The 17,712-nt window shown below is 42.2% G+C and overlaps 1 protein-coding gene across 2 annotated transcripts in view; it reads left to right on the top strand.

Moving 5' to 3' along the window:
• palld (palladin, cytoskeletal associated protein) overlaps positions 1-17,712 on the top strand; it is a 44,742-nt gene that overhangs the window by 8,964 nt on the left and 18,066 nt on the right. For both annotated transcript variants that reach the window (XM_026345201.1, XM_026345200.1), the window contains exons 2-9: positions 7,829-8,004; positions 8,241-8,307; positions 8,865-8,982; positions 9,116-9,178; positions 11,502-11,643; positions 11,781-11,804; positions 12,373-12,492; positions 13,048-13,522. In XM_026345201.1, the coding sequence (XP_026200986.1) occupies positions 7,829-8,004; positions 8,241-8,307; positions 8,865-8,982; positions 9,116-9,178; positions 11,502-11,643; positions 11,781-11,804; positions 12,373-12,492; positions 13,048-13,522 (1,185 nt within the window). The remainder of the gene's footprint in view (positions 1-7,828; positions 8,005-8,240; positions 8,308-8,864; positions 8,983-9,115; positions 9,179-11,501; positions 11,644-11,780; positions 11,805-12,372; positions 12,493-13,047; positions 13,523-17,712) is intronic.

Genomic DNA, 17,712 nt, shown 5'->3' with positions numbered 1-17,712 from the left:
AATTGTTGTTCCCAGAAAATTATGATACATACCTAAAATTTGTGCTGACGCAGACTGTTATGTGGTTTGTCTCCAGCTGTAATTACTCAGTGGCAAGAAGATCGATGATTGTGGCTGCGGAAGAACTTAGAAATGTATAAATTCATTAAATTTGTATACGCACACGGTCTGACGTAAGCGCTCCCATACTGTAGGTGTGAGCACATGCTGTTTGTAAAACTCTGCTGTTGGTTGAATGCTGGAGGGAAAATTAAGCCTATTGACCCTTTTATGAAAATGAAAAAAATAACTTTATCTTTCCTACCCACAGTTAGTTTTCCAAATAGTTACAAATGCCAAAAAGTCTAACAAAACATATCTAACCTCACTGTTTGTCTCAGCACGTGTCCACTAATCATCTGATCTTATTGGCTAGTCTACTTCCTTTTATTTGAGGTTTCATGTTGCTGTTAAAATACACGGGCTCATTTGTTTTATGGCTGATATGTTTAATTCTGGGCTTTTCTGGAAGTTGCTTTTGTTGCATTTCACGCTGGATTTATTTGACATTTTGGACGATATATCGTCCTCGCAGTCTGACATCATGAGAGGACGTAAACTCTGTTTTTGTTAGTGTCCCTTGGTCTCCTTGGAGCAAAAACAGAGGTTGCCATGGCAACATGCCCCCATCTTTTTGTGATGTCAGCTGACCCTTGAAAGACCTTTTTGAACAGCTGAATAATATTCAGAATCATATTCAGAAGTGGGTGTTGGATTGAATGTTAGTTGTTTGTGTCACTGGGAGATGGTTTGAATACTTACATGTACATGTACACCTCTGTATGCTTATATATTAATAAACAAAGCATGTTGCTCTGAGGGAGAAATCTTTTTTATGTTATTGACTCATGACTTAGATAGCTGCTTTACTCAACACTTTTTCTGTTTTGTCTTTTTTCATTTTTCTCCAGCAGGCGAGTCTGTCCACTGTCAGTCTTTCACTAATCAATGGCCACTGCAGATAATATCAGCATATCCAAGTAGCATACAGTAGGATATTTATTGACAATGACTAAAATATTACTAGTTTGGGTTGTGTTATAGCCTGAATGAAGCCCCTGCAGAGAGTGAAGTGCACCACACCCTTTCATTCTGCTGTGGACTGTGCATCAACACTCTCTCTAAACAAACTACAAACAGTAGATTTATGCTGACGTAGGTGAATTTTGCTTGCAGTGTTTGGGCTTATTATATGGTCTCATTGTGTGTGTGTGTGTGTGTGTGTGTGTGTGTGTGTGTGTGTGTGTGTACAGTACAAAGCATGGCCAGACAGTAGCCACAGCCATCTGTCTTCCACTTGCCAGGTGCTGCCAACCCAAAGTGGTCTATTTAGATCCTGACTTATCCAAGCTATTTTTGTTGAGGCCTAACTGGGCTTTTTAAGTGGCCTGTTAGTTCTGGCATGTGGGATTTATTAAGGAAGGCCCAGTATATTTAGTACCCTCTCTTTTAGTGCCACACTATAGTATAAGCTTTTTCAGTGTCATCTTTTATTTTCATAATATCCCTGTTCCTGCCGTCACAGAGGTTTCCATGGTGACAGGGTCACTTGGCTGGAGCCCACGGTTTGCTGTGGTGCTTTTGATGGTCAGCAGGCTGTGGACCTTGTGAACTTGTATAGGATCCGAAAATACAGTTTAGTTTTTTGTTTGGGAGACAAGTTCCACGAACAAATGGCTTCAAAAAAGTGAATCTGCTTGTTGCTACCCCGCAAAATGTCTCACAATAGAGGACGTGTACCTGTGTCCAGCTTTAAGAGGCGTAGAGTCGGACTGAGTCTGACGTGGAGTAGGTAGGATTTATCTTTGTTGTAACGAAGAAGAAAACACGGAGACAATTCAACCAACCACTGGAATTATAATGAATGAACTCTCTGTGGGCAGCTCTGAAACAGTTTTTGTGTTTTAAATGCGTCTCAAATGTATTTCTTCTGCTCTTCTGTCCCGTGTGGAATTTGGCAGCTCTGGGCCGCTCCCTCCCTCTCGACCCTCTGCTCAGCCTGAGCATTGTGTGTATGTCTGACTGTGTGAGTCACAGTGGCTGTCCTGGCGTGAGCGTGTCAGTAGCTCGGAGTGTGTCATGTTGACAGGAGGAGAAGCTGTGTAGGCAACATAAGATCAAGGAAATCACTGGTGACTTTAACTCACTGGAAGTAGCACAGCAGCTCACGTAAGTTACCGGTTTTAGTGATGTTATTTTCTTGTATTCTCAGGTGAAAGTCAGGTTTATGTGGTAAATTTGATTTGATCAGATCTGAATTTGATCACCTAACCTTACATTGTTGTTGTTACAAGAGAGATTATCAGAGTCAGGGCACACTCACCCTGTAGTACAATGTGGTTGATGTTGAACTATTTCTAACTTTTACTTTTACTACCAGCTGGCTCAATGTGTATAATTTGTCTTTGAATGAATGAACAAAGCAGGATTATATTATTGGTTGTGTACAAAAAGACATTTCTGTTGGACTTTTACCTCTTTCAACCCAATCTGACAAAGTCACTCAAATGAAGTTGAATATGTGGGTGTGAATGCTTGGGCATCCCCATGAGTGCCAAGGTGCGGGCATTTGTAGCTCAGCTGTTGCACGTGTCTGTCAAATAGTCTTTCTGTGTGTGTGTGTGTGTGTGTGTCTCTCTCTCTCTCTTTCACACACGCACACTTACAATCCAACAATTAATTCCTGCTCTGACAGAAACAAAGTCTGATTAAGATATATAGTATGATATTAGTATATGTGGTAGAGTTTTGTGTTAATTCCTACCAGCCACGGTATGAATTTCACTTTTTGAATACCCATGATGATTCAGTCTGAATCATTTGCCTGCATGAAATACCAGCACTCAGGTCTGAGCTTCTAAAGTGCATCAGTGAACAGTGTCTCTTCTGGACATGTAGGCTCCTTCCTTCTCCTGGTTAAAATTCTTTGGAGGAAAATACCCTCTGTTGCTTCCGGTCAGTGCCCCGACTGTCATCTGCAGCTGTCTGTTGTCCAGAATAATCCAGTGAACTCTGACCTATGATCCTATGCCCTGATTAACATGTTTCCATCATCAAATGGCTTCTGCTGCTTTTTTTAAGCTGGATTCCTGTGTGGGCATCTTCAATCACACTTGTGTTGGCTTACTCTTTAAGAACATAGCAGGACACTTAAGTTAGGGTCAGTCTCAAATCTGGGATAGATCTGTCCAGTTGACAACACTCAAACTAAATACATTACAGTGTCATTTTAAAAGGCTCTTTTCCCAGCATTAAAATGGCTTCAGTACTAAATAATACTGCATTTTTAACTACAGTCAGTTGCAAAACAGTATATTAAAGCAGCACTAATCTGTTTTTCCTCCACTTAGGGAATAAAGTAAATATGACTAATAATTCTCCCATACAATCGCCTATGTACCCGTTAAGCACATTAAACCATTATACTAATTTGGATTTAACATTAGCATTCATTTAGCAGTAAGCAGTAGTTTTTCAACTACGTGCCACCTCTGTAATCACCACATTGCTGTCTTAACTATAAGTCATTTGTTGTTGGGAAGGTGGAGGACCGTAGATTGGACTTTAAACAGCAGTTTGCTGCATATGAAGAATATGTTAAAGAGAGCAATCAGAGTTGGGGGGCACAAAATCAAAACAGTGGTTCTGGAAATGAAGTGCCAGCGCTGAGGCAGTGTCCCTCAGCTCCACAGAGCACTGTCATTATACACGTAGCCTCTTTCATTATACACGTAATCTAAATATGGGACTTTGAGCCATTAAGTGTGTACAGCCATGCTGTACATGGGGCTTTGAGTTAAATGCTAACTTGCTAACATTTTCATAATAACAGTACTAACATGCCGGTGTTGTATGCAAAATCATAGTTTTCATGTTAGCATGCTAACATTTGTGACTTAGCACTAAATACAATGGACAACTGTAATGCTTGGTGTATTCAGCTAAAAGCGTTGATAAAACAGCTTCGAATGCACCTTTGACATCTTATGGAGTCCGTGTTTCCATGTGGCGAGAGGACGATTATGTGTTAATCATGGTGATGGTATTAATAATAATATAATGTTTTGTTTCCACTGCATACCTGGACCTGGAGGGCAGGTGAATATGGCCTTTTGTTGTGGTGTTCATAATTCATGTACTAATGAGAGCAGTGGTGGTAATAAACATTTAGCAGCGTTAGACAGGTTGTGCTTTTACACATTTGATTCAGCCTTTTAGAGCAGTACTCATTGTTGGTTTCAGTCAGCATGCGTGGGAAAGAGGAAACCCAATCTGCTTTCCATCTTGTGTTTGCTTGAATGGAGATTTCTCTGTCATGGATAATAAACCCAACATTGTTTGCTATAGAGTTTGGGTAGTTTCAGCTGACCTCTATTGTAGTTTGTAATTAGACATAAAGACAGCCTTGATGCCGCTCTTCTTGTCCAGTTGTAGTATGCTTGACTTCTGTGGTCCCCAGGATTGAAACCGAACCCTGAGAACAGATCTGGGAGTCTGTGGAAGTATACATCTAGACTACCCACACCTTTAATCCTATGTTGATTGTTCACTGACTGATTCATTGTCGGCTGGGTGTGTTTTTGCATGCCTGTCACTCATACATCCTGTCAAGGTCATTTTTGTGATTGAACCTTCCTTCTTTCTTTTTCTCTTCCCTCTCTTCTCTGGCCTCCGCTCGTTTGGGTTTGTGGTGAAACTGAGCCTTGCTTTATAAAATTTTCCATCAACAGCAGCAAATAACAACAGGGTCAGACGAGGAGAGTGTGGCCCTCAGCACGCACTTTGTCGGCTTGGGCAACATGCTCTGGTTTGGCCTGTCCCGTGGTATGCTCTTTTCTTCTCTATGTGGACGTAGGGAGCACAATTAAACCAAGCTCATCCTCTCGAGGATATCTGAGGCATCATCTGGCCTCAATTGTCTTAACGGAGATGCGTATAAATGCTTTCTCACATGCGATCTTCATCCAGAGAGCTGGAGACAGCCTGGTACACAGTGATGGTGGGATGTTGGCTGGGTGCCATAGAGTAGGAGATAAATGAAACAGTGACGCGTTACTTGTGAGCCTGTTTGACTGTCAGCTATGTAACATGCATGCTCTGAATAGTTGTGTTAATAATGGTATTGTGTTAAGAGGAAATGAGTGGCAGAGCTACATTGTGCCAAGAAATTTCTACCATTCAGTTTTCTGTGAGCACCGAGTTACTTGCTTTTCTTTGACACATCCTGCTTCCCCTAGTGATGGTTGAATTCCTTCTGTGCCGTCTGGATGGCAAGTGACTCAACAAAGTCCCCACTCCCCACATTGGAGAAAACATGCCGTCTCGGCCCAGCACCACGTTCAGCACATTCCACAGAAATAGAGAGTGGATTAAATAAACATTACCGTCTGTCTCTAAACAAGTTTACTCAGTAATTATGCGTAATGATAGATCATTAACGTTGATTAATAAGGGGTTTTTATTGTTGTGCTTCTTGGGAATGGTTTGTGCTTCTTAGTAAATGCTCAGTCAGTTCTCAGAGGAGCACAAGCTGACGAGTCTTGCACCGTGCTCTGTGTTTTGTCATATTGTGCCCAAGCAAATTTTCATTCCCATTGCTTTTCTCCTGCTGAGCAGATGGTCTGTCATTTAAATTCAGCAAGGAGAACCTTTGTGCCATAAACAGAGTGTAAAACTACTGAAGCATTTAATCTAAAAAAAGCTAATGGCATAACACATGAATGTAACATATGGCTGCAAAGAAATGCCATATTTCCTTTTTTTTTTATTTGGCAGATTTAGGCCACCCTGTGAAAAACACATCCCCCTGTTGTTTGCTGGCCCCTGCTCACTATAGTTACACACATACACAAATCACCGTACCTCCAAACCATAGTCATTAGTTTAATGACGTTATGTGTTTCATTAAGTCATTTTCTGTATGTGTTTAATTTAACAGTGCACCAAAAATGTCCAAACGATTTTCCTGTACAGAAGGGGATTTGTATGATGCGGTCCAAATCAATCTCTGAGCATATGGCTGCAATGATCATAGAGAACCAATTTGATTAATACTGTGAGTAACTTAAAAGAAAGAAAGTGGGGTTTAACCAACAAAAGAAACCTGAGCTTCCAAAGCAAATCCCCCAGAAGACATGGCAGTCACCCAAGCGAGTTGTTTTCCCTTTACTCCACCTGGTTATAATCCGGAAAAATGGATTTTAAAACCACACAGACATATTGGTTTGGTCAAACAATCAACTTTTTACTCTTGAGTTTAATACCAAAGAATTTGAGTCGTATAACAAAGACAAGTCACACAGGATCCCTCTATTGTCCCAGTCTTCCTCTGGATTGTGTGTTTGATAGATGCATAGCTGCCAGAGCGTCTGAAGCGTGGCAGACGACACACCACAGACAGGGTCTCCCAGCTCATGTCATTAGTATAATGTCACTGTCTGTTTCTTATCATTGAACATAATGGCGTCTGGCTGCATGTTAAAGCCAGCCAAGTATGTGCTGTTTCATTTCAGCAAGTGATAAGACAGGCAAACTACACTGAGGAGTCTAGTGTTCAGTGTTCAGGGGGAGTTTGGTGCTAAAAGGGCGACGAGGCTCGTCACCACACCACCTGTCACCGCTGCTGATGCGTCGCTCAGATTGATCCGTCTCAGCGTGACAGAGCGTATCATTTTTTTCCTGTCTGACCCGGCCTGACTCATCCTCACTCGCCTCTCGTTCCAATACTTGTCTTCGTTCATTCACTTTCTCTGTCTCGGCCTGGGCTCACACGCCCACTCTGTCAGGTGTAAATCCTCGAGTATGAAGTGTTGTCTCGATATGTTGGCCCACGGGTTTGCGTTCTGCAACAGGAGTCAGCCTGCTGTTTGACTGACACACCAGAGTGTATAAAATCAGGTTATGGCCAAGCAGCAGGATGTCAGGAATTGTTATACAGCTCCTTGAGATATCTGGAATATCCTTAGGTCAGGCTTCTGGACAGACACAGCTGTTCTCCTGGATTTTTGGGAATTCCTGCCCCTCCTCCTGTCAATGTAGAGGTCAAGAAGTGAACAAGCTCTTCTTGACGGGCTGCACAGTGTGTTGTGAGTCAGTGGAGTGTCGGGGTCCTGATTTGATGTGGCAGAATAAAATTCAAAATGAAGATAGACGATGGTACTCATAAAAGCAGCAGACTCTCACAAATTATGACATTTGAGGCCAGCATTTATGTGCGTGTGTGTTTTGAGGAGGTGTGCGATGTGACCCCTGTTGTTTGATGCTGTATTTGATGTGGTAGCATGGGGCTGGGGGAGCCTGCTTTAATCATAACCCTGTGAAGAGAGATGAGACAGATGAAGCAGGCTGTGTTGTGGACCCTCTCATCCCTCGTGGAACACAGATCACAGAACACAGACAATGTTAGCAGATCCCGGAGAAGCCGTGTGAAGCCGAGGCGCCTGCCCGGGCACACACATCTGTGTTTGGAAGGAGGGGAAGGGTGGATGTGCTTCCCGTAACACGACGTCTCGTCAGTGCCTCGGGGTGGCTGATGTCTGGTTCATCTGGAAGCTCAGACATGCCCACAGGGGGTGTGTGAGTGAGTGAATGAGTAGTTATTGACGTGAGTCCATCATATCTGTGTATTTAAGTTCAACTATTTGTCAGGAGGAGTTTCAGTTCAAAGACAAACCATCTTCATTTAGATGTTGTTTCTAACAGTGTCACTGCATCCCTGGTTTTCTGAAACTGAAATATACAGTATATCTACAGACAGGTAAACTAAGCTGTGTTTCACTGCCTCCACCAGGTGGTTCTGTGAAGGCCGTGAGCTGCACAACTCTCCTGACATACAGATTTTGAGGGATGGTGACCTGCACACACTGGTGATCGCTGAAGCCTTCGAGGACGATACGGGACGTTACACCTGTGTGGCCTCCAACAGTCTTGGGGCCGACAACACCTCTGCTGAGGTTTACATAGAAGGTCAGAAATAAGTGGGAATGTTAAATACTTTAACATCAGGAACATTTTTACTTTGCGGATAACTGTGCTTAGAAGTACTTCTTAGTAATAAGAAGTACTTCTATAGATACGAATCTGCTGAAATGCTTTACAGATTGCTTTTCAAGCACTTTGTATGGAAGTAATTCTACACTGATTAAGACAGTACAAGTGCCTGTGTTAATAATCGCTTGTATGTACTGTATGATCCATTGCAGGAGCTTCATCGTCAGATTCAGAAGGAGAAGGCGCACCATCAAAGTCCAGATCAGGAATCATGCCTCAGTACGTGTGTTGACACGACCTTGACCTTGCGTGACTTTGTGACCTTGTGAACCTTGAACTTCTGAACAGGTTAACTGTGTCTGCTGCAGCTAATAAGGTCTTCTGCCTGTTCCTATTTAACTAGTCCCTTAAAGAGCCATAAATGTGAATAACGAGAGAAGCAGAGGCTTATTATGGTAAAATATAATATGGTTGGTTTGTCAACTGCACTTTCCAAATGTTAAACTTATCTCTTACAAACTTTCAAACAATAAACATTTGTAAGCTTGTTATATTATTAAAATAATGCTATTCTAGGCTTGTGCGTTTTATCTACTCACTCTGAGAGCTTTATCTTTCTCTAAACATTTCTGATTAGTATCTGTTGTATACATCTGCCTCCATCTGCACAACTTCCTCATTCGCTTTCTGTTTACATGCTGAAGATCACTGATATTATCATAATTGCTGGGGAGACCATTTTCTTTGAGTCAAGTATGATGAGTCGAGAAATTCGTCAACCAATGCCCCTTTCTGTTTGTGTGCTGATATATGATTTTTTAAATTTTTTATTCTAGAGTTCAAAAGAAGATGACTTCAATGTCCCTGACAATACGCTCATCGTCACCCAAAACCACAGACGTCCTTCCTCGTCGCTCTACTCTCGTCCAGTCCCTGTCTCAGCCACCACAGCGGGTAAAGCACCTTAAAACACACAGTACAGTAGTGCCACACATGCTTCTACATATGGTCAGAAATGTGGAGGTTTCTGTTCACTGACATGAGTGGACACCATCTGTTCAGGAACTGAGTTTGAGTTGTCTTCTAGATGCAGAGCCCGCTGTCATCCCTGTATGGTGGAGAGGTGTCAGGGCCTCCTATATTCACTAAGGTAAATTTGCACACAACATGGACCACTATGTATACACCCAAACATTCTTATGTAATGGTCATTAATAAGCTTCTATTTTCGCCTCCTCTCTCGTGGTTACATGTTTCTGGTAGATTTAAGAATTTGCTCCTATCCAGCCTCAAAAACATGACATTGAACAATGATGTTGGAAGATAAGACCTGGCTTGTTACACATGTACTCAGAATCTTTGCCTACCCATAATAACAGTATGCAGTCATGTGGCTTTCAGCAGTGGGGGTCAGATAAAACATACACTTTGGTGGAAGCTGCTCCTCCAGCTCCAGACACTTTAGCATTTCTCCAACAACTCCCAATTCCCTCCCCCTCACGCTGTGGGTCTTGTGATGGTGGGACTGAGATGGGCTGAGGCAGAGTTTCAAACAGCCCTGCCAAACCCACAAGGGTCAGGTCTCTCTCATTCAGCCTGTCAGGCCCTAAATCATTTTCCACTTCATTACAAAAAGATATTTGTTTTCCTTGATCCCTCCCCCACCCCACCCACCTCCGTTAAAAATTGTAGCGGAGGATGTTCGCCCCTACTGATGACATCAGCACCATGATGTCACCCATAAAACACACGCACACACTCCATGTCAGATCCATGATGGACATTCCCGGTCTTCCAAAAATATACCCATGCCAGAGACACACAGTCGGAGGGAGAGAAAGAGGCACATTTATTCCCTCTGACACTGAGTGCCTCTCGTTGATGGATGTTCTAGTCTATGTCACTTTGGCCCGTTAGCTGGAAGAGTGGAGAGCAACACCGTGTTGAAATTGACTCATGCATCGGCCATTATCTGGATGTTTCCTTTAGTTCTGCCACGCTATTAACTGTCATGTAACTAATGGGACACAGGAGTTAAATGTTGTAATGCAGAGGTTCTTCAGTGTTGACGCTACGGTATTGCGTGGGTCATCTCCTCCCCAGTGTTATTACCTAAAAGCACCACTTTCACACACTTACACTGTGGGTGTATTTACAGTAACAAAGAAAAGAGTGCAGGTAATAATCATCATTCAGCAGAGCATAATCTTGGTTGTTTTAAATGAACAGCCAATGATCTTATACGAAAAGCTATTTTAAGTTAAAGGAGTTCACAGCCTTTGCAGTCTGTCTTAAAACAACAGTTAGGTGTCCGTATTGCTTCCTGACATTGCTTCCTAAAGTCCTTTCAGAGGAAGTGATGCGGGCCAACATCCACATGTCCTCAAATGTATATCTAAAAGGTGATATGACGCTTCACGGTGTGCGTTAATCAGGTCAAGTGGTTCAAGTATTTCTAGTATGAAATTTCCTCTCACCTCACTTACATAATAGGGATCTTTTAGAGGGATCTCTTAGAGATGCTCAAGAGGAATGATTACAGCAAGCGAAGCCTCTTTTAGTGTTCAGGCACCTGACTGTTGTTTTCAGACAAACTGGAACGTTTTGTAAGTAAATCATTATATACATACCGCCGTGGAATCAGAAAGTGATTTTGTGATCCCCTTTCATTGACTTCCAAAAGGCAGGTATTAAACTGTCAGTGAGGATGACTTGTGTTTGACAGCCTGTCAAAAATAACTTGCACTTGAACTCTCACTTCATCATTTCCCAGATATTTAAGAAATTATTTGATCTTGAAATACAATACCTTGACAAAGAAAAAGCTTTTCCTTTTTACTGTCAGCTTTAGGTGACAGCTGCTTGGATCACAAACAGATGCTCATTTTAGGCTACACTTGAAACAAATAGACAGGGCGAACAGTCAGATTCATGAAGTGTGATGCTCTAAAGCCAGATAGCTCCAATAAAATGTCAGTGGGTGTCAGTTTGGTGCATCTTTGCATTCACAGAACAAACGATTCGATCACTAATGTTTTAAAGAATCGTGTTAAGCAAAGGGAAACCAACAAAAAGTGGTTCTGTTGTTGGATTGAAGACACAACAAACAGAACAAGCAGATGTTTTATTTTGGTGGTTGAAAGAAAGTTGGAAAATGATCATGAGGCATAAAAAACCTACTTCAACCAGCAAAGTAATACACTGCGGTGAAGTAGACTGTTCGGAGAAGTTAGTGTCTGCCTGCCTCTCAGATTTTTAAAAGGTGTTGCCTGACAGTGTGTCATCTTGAACCCTCCATTTGCCTCCATCTACATCCATCTGAAGTAGATTTACCCTTTTCATTATCATACTCTTCTCATTTCCTCATCATTCGTCACTTACTCACTCCTTTTTCTCATTACCTCTGTCTTACTCTCTTATTATGTCTCTCGTCTCTCTTATTAATGTCGTCTTATTCTCCCTCAACCGTGCAGCTCCTGCAGGACGCCCAGGCGTCTGAGGGTCAGGTGGTGGTTCTGGAGTGCAGGGTCCGTGGGAGTCCTCCTCTGCAGGTCCAATGGTACCGCCAAGGAGAGGAGATCCTGGACTCCCCTGATTTTCGTATTCTCCAGAAAAGTGAGACACCTTCACAGTGATTATAAAGCTTATTGTATCTTCTTCAATTTCAGCACTGAATTAATCATATGTACCTGTAACTTAAATATCTCTCCTCTTCCTCTCTTCATGTCTGCCTTTAATTCACCGTGAATCAGAGCCTCGATCTGCAGCTGAGCCAGGTATGCCACTTGAATTCCTGCCAGGGTTATCATAGTATGATACGATCCTGCTTTCATGTCATCATCAGAGTCATCATCAGTAATATATTATTACCTTGATCTGGAGACTCGCATTCAGTTTGATGGTTACATTATCAGATGGAGTCACTTGGTTGTGTCTCCCAGTGTGCTCATTATAACGTCTTCTACAGTCAGAGGGAGTTCTTGGAAAAACCCCATCAGCTAACATGCAAACTCAAACACTGATGAACAACGACACGATACCATATCTCACACATTTCCCACCTGTGTGAGTCAGGGGGCACTTCAGGTGTTACTTTCAGGCTGTGAGTGACTCAGAAGTCCCTGAACATCTGTGCTCGTCTGTGTGTCTGTCTGTTCGTCATGAGTGGTTACATCCATGCTTGTTTGTCTCTCGGCCTGCTGCTTTCTGCACATCACACTATGAATAGTGACTCACCAACTTGCTGTACACGTCTCTATTAACTCTCTCACTACAAACAGATAAAGTGACCTACTTTTTAAACGGTTTGAAACATGTATTGATGTTGGGTTTGTTTTTTTTTAGAGGAGATCTGCACCTTGGTAATAGCCGAGGCCTTTCCAGAGGATGGAGGTTTGTTCTGCTGCACCGCCTCCAACCCGTATGGCTCCATAAACAGCACAGCCCGACTCACTGTCACAGCAGGTGCGTTAATGTGGGAGTTCCTTTTACTTGTTCACCTGTAAAGAAAATTAATTTAGGTTTAACTGTAACTTTACTTTAACTGTAACTACAAGTGGACTGATTTGCCCTCAGTTTAATGTACGTCAATGAAAAGTACAGTCCTGACCACAAGCTCTGTTTCATCAAACAAGAATTTCCAAATGTAATCTGGAATTCAAATGAATGGATGTTTGGTCAATGCGCTGAACTCTGATGGCTCAGTAGTTCTTTAGAGGTCCTGTGTTTTAGGGTGAGTTGTATAATCCATGTGTTATTGTTTCAACAAGATGACCATCTTATGTCCTGTTTGCTGTGAAACCTGTATGGCAGCAAGGTGTGAGGTGTGAGTTGATCTCTGTGTGTATTCTCACAGACAGAGCTGTGTATGTACGGTACAGGAAAGGCTGAATAAACAGGAATTACATCAGCCTGACTGGACCCAGCTGTGATACAGTTGTGAGTGTGTGTGGTAACCAGAAGAAAAACTAAACATTAAAGTCCACTTTTTTCCAATTTCCTCCTGTTTTTTCCCCTCAGCGGCTGAGGACTCATCCAGTAATGGCATGTCTGGTGATAGCTCAGGCTTTGAGGATGCAGCAGCTTTCCCCCCTCCTCCTCCACCCACAGAGATCAGCCTCCTGGAGCTGCCACCCAGGACGCTGCCTCAGCCCAGTACTGAAGCTTTCCATATCAAGGAGGTGGAGATCTGGCCCAGTGTATCAGCTCTGCCTCCAGTAGAGATGGGCTCAGAGGTGGAGGACAGAGGGAAAGAGTCGATCCAGAATGGTCAATCCCCAAATCCACCATCACCTTCAAGCCTACCCAATAAGACCACACCACCAGCCCCACCTCCACCTCCACCTGTACCGCAGTTTGACCCCACAACTGATGTTCCCATCAGAGTCCAAAGTCCAGCTCAAGTGGCCCCAGACTCACCTTCAGTCCCAGACAAGCTGCCTCCATCCCCTGGGAAGGACGGCCCTCCGCTGCCTACCAAGCCCAAACCAAAGCTGTGAGTACCTGTTGTGTCCCCATGTGTCTGTGCCCTGTGGGCAGGCTAGTCAGCAGGGAGGGCTGTCTGAGGTCTGGTGCAAGCGATAGTCTTGTGTCTCAGCTTCATGAAAGGGTTAAAGGGGGAATCCCAGGCCTTTTTAGAACAAAAGCATTCCCCTGCCTTTATGCTGGTGTCAGTGTGGCATCGTGTGCCACTGTGAGTCTGCCAGCTGCTGTCTGTAAACAGATCTGTGTAGTTTGTGCTGGATGGCTCTTATTATTCTTGTCTGACCTCGGACTTCATGCCCAGCCCAGGACAGAGCTATTGTCTTTTTTTGTTTTTTTGTTTCTGTGAGTTCTGTAGGGATCAGGTAGGATGTCTCTGTTATTAGAGGAGAGTGGGACTTTGCCTTTATACTTTGTGGTCGTTTTTTGAGCTTTCTGCTGTAAGCAAGCCTGTTGTGCATCGATTTCACAATCGCTGTTGTATTTCCTTTTTTGCAAGACTTTTTCCTTTATTAGAGAGAATATGTATAGAAAATGATCAGATTAATGGCAGATCATACAAAAATAATTGGGGTGTTTATGGGTTTATTTCCTTGTCTTTTATTTGTTTTGCGCTTTGGCCATGCTAGAACTATCAGTGGCTGTCAGTTCTAAATTATTTATTATTTATTACATTGCTGTGGAATTTGGTGCAAACACATTTGAGTATGAATTGTAAAAACGTGATTTATTTATTAATTTATTGTCTATTTGGTATTTTTTGTGTCACGTAGCTGTAGACTCTTTAGTCTTGTTTTTGCTTTTATGTTATTTTTGACTTTATACATTCCCATTTTGCTTCTAATAAAACTAAATGACTATATTGAACAGTTTGAGTGGTAGACCCACTTAAAAGCAGATGGTTGTTTTGGATCATGACAGCCTGCATGTAGTTTACAGTTTGGTTACAGTACAGTGAATCTGAATTCTTTCATTGCACTGTGCATTTGTTTCATGTGCACTGGATTTGATTCCTGCTTATTGGTGATGCTAAACACATCTATTGAAAATACATGGGGTTTCATTTCTAGCCCACGAGTTATCCGAATAACAGGGAGACAGTACATACACTGTAACTCTGAGATTTTCCACAATAACAACCTGAATACATACAATACAAAAAATCAGCTCCTGCCACCTTTCTCCTGCCCCGTCCCCTTTATAATCTATAATTACACACAAAACACCAGCCCTCCCCTTAACCAAAGGTCACATAGCTGCCAGACTGCACTCTGTTTCCTCAGGTAATGTTTAGGAACAGAAACTGACCACACGCAACCTAAAGCCCCTGAACTTAGCATTGAATCCTTCGTATCCTGTTTATCAGCTGGCGTGTCCCACACAGACTCATTTGTTGCTTCTTCTCTGTGAGCCACATGTTGCTGTGAGACATCAACACAGCACAGCCTTTGAAAAGTTATCCTGGTTTACTACTTTGATGCCTTTTTTTACATTTTACAGGAGTTCTTTTTAATAAGCACCACAGCAGACAGAGTGGAAACTATGATCCTAGCATCTTATAGCCTAATTCTTTAACTGCATACAAGGAGTTTTATTGACAGAGATGAGGGTCTAGACGTAAAGAAATAAATAACAATAATTTAATAGGTATAACCTTTACTCCAAGTAAATGTGACTCTTTTACAAATACCCTTTTCACAGCAGCCATTATTATTTACAAGGGTGCAGCTGCATCCAAGTAAATTACGACCTTAACACCATTGTTTTTCTAAAGACGCTCATGTTCACAAATCAAGAATAAATTGTTCTAAATTATTGGAATAACACCCTGGAAGCCTGTGTAAGAGATGCTTTTTGCTTCAATAACACTGAGCTGATGAGGTGGAGGAAGTCGCTGTGTGACTTGGCAGGCAGGGGGGACGGTAGGAGACCAGAGCTGTGAAAACAGACCTGATGTTTTTTTTTCTCTGCAGAAGGAATAGAAAGAGCAGGGCTGGTTGGCATTTTGGGTTTGCTGCCTGGCGTTGATGCAAGGACGTCAAGAATCAAAGGAAATTCTCAGGGGAGCGGCTCATGTAGGCTGGTTGGATCTGAACCAGGGTTCAGGTTTAGAGAGAAAGCAGAATCTTTCACCACATGGTAGTAAATTGATAGATTGATAGCCTGTCCCGTTGCATGCTCGTCTGGAATCTAGCATCCCATTTTAAAGCGACGTTACACGTAGAAACAAATTACTTGCTCTAGTTAAAGAGTTTGATGGATGTGTTGTTTAAGTGACACCATGTGCAGCCAGTGTTTTGGATTCAAGAACGAAGTATAAAGTGCTAAAACTTTTTGCTGTAGGGTCTAGCTGTAGTTTAAGTTGCTGTGTTAAAACTAAATATATAAAAGTTATAATGGCAAAAGCACTGGTCTGGCAGATAACGGGGCTTCCTCCAGAAAGAGTCTAAATAAAGATCTGAAAGGATTTAGAACTACTACAGTATATAGCCATTAAACATACTTTGAGATGATACTGTGAGACAAGCCATAAATCAGCTGAATGAAACTTTGCTGCTCGGCATGAGGTCATCGCCATGTTGGACATGGAGTTATGGTCTCTCCTCATTCAACAGAACAACTCCCCTGTGTTCAAGGCTCTGCAGGGTTTAACTGTACACACCATGTGACCATCTGTAAAGTTATATCATGATGGACTAACAACACCTGGAGCTTGTAAATCTGTGTGTGTGTGTGTGTGTGTGTGTGTGTGCCGTAGCACAAGCATGCATGTTTGTTGAAGAGTGTGTGTTGATGGATGAGGTGTCAGTGGTGTTTGTGTCCACTGTCAGTTTTCCTGTTTTGATTAAGGTTTGTGCTTGATGGGTGTGACATCGCACAAGAAACAATGTGTGTTTCATACGTTCATTCTGACATGACAAATTATTACTATTTCATGTTTTCACTTTTAGTGAAATAGCATTTGTTTTTGATAAAGTGAAAAATTAAGGCTTGATGAAAAACAACCATTTCAAGGCTTTTCGAAAACATGGCTACAAGACAGAGGAGGAGACTCTCAAAAGTGCCAGTGCAACAAGTTGAAGGTGTTACCACCATAATATAGACAGTGATAATAGGGGCAAAACATGATATTATAGGTTGGGGTAATGTCTGGGTGGGCGTCACACGCCAAGCACAAGTAGCAGAGGCAACAATTAAGTTTGAACCATTCCACAGCTTAATCTCTCTTTCATAACACCAGAAATCAACTTTGACAGATGAAATTGTTCTCTTGCACGGATTTCATTCCACAAAGTGCTTTTTATATATGAGCTGAACTCTCACTAGCAACGTGTGTGTGGATTTTTTTTTTTTTTTTTTTGATACTGCAGCTCTAGAGCATGTTCATTTTTAGCCAGTATACTAAGATTACAGATGATGAAAAACAGACACACATACGCACAGGACCTCGATTTGGCCTTTCCTCACTGCACTGAAAGAGCAATTCAGGTTGAGTCTTTTTTGTTTTTCATTTGTTGGATAGGTGCTCCAACGACGACTGATCGACTGGGTAGTCTGCACAGGTTGGGATCATAAATCCAAGGGGTGAAAAAGAGTTTCGAATTGAAATGTTAATGCAGCTAAACCAGATGTGAAATCTGCTTGTGTCAAAGGAGAAAGAGAAAGGCCCTTTCAGTTTCTAAGCTTGAGATTAGAGGCATGACCCACAACACCCTTAAGGGTTGGATGGAACTGCTAAACACTTCTTAAATTCTTATATGTTGATATCTATCATAATATAATGTATTCCACTGCTTGCAAACATTAATGTGGACAACAGGAATGTGCAAAACACAGACGTCATTTGATTATTTAAGAATAAAATTTCACTAAAAGTCCATATGCTACAATATTGCATTACTGATCGGCCCTGAATCACACAAACACAGGGTCTGCAATTCCAAACACACATGAGCTTACAGCAACAGTGTGTGTGTGTGTGTGTGTGTGAGTGTGTGTTTGTGTGTGTGTGTGTGTGTGTGTGTGTGTGGCCGGTTTTGCATGCATACAGGCATGTAGGCCTACTGTATACCTTTCAGTCTACATCCGCTGACAAAATTGCCATACCGCTGAGATTAAATGATTTCTGCAGTAGCTCCAAACCTCTTTAACCCCAGTGAGGTTGTTGTCAGGGGAACAAAATACAAACTGAAGGCAACAAAC

The sequence above is a fragment of the Anabas testudineus genome, chromosome 4, assembly GCF_900324465.2.
Source record: "Anabas testudineus chromosome 4, fAnaTes1.2, whole genome shotgun sequence".
Classification (NCBI taxonomy): domain Eukaryota; kingdom Metazoa; phylum Chordata; class Actinopteri; order Anabantiformes; family Anabantidae; genus Anabas; species Anabas testudineus.
This window is presented reverse-complemented; position numbering and strand designations above follow the sequence as displayed.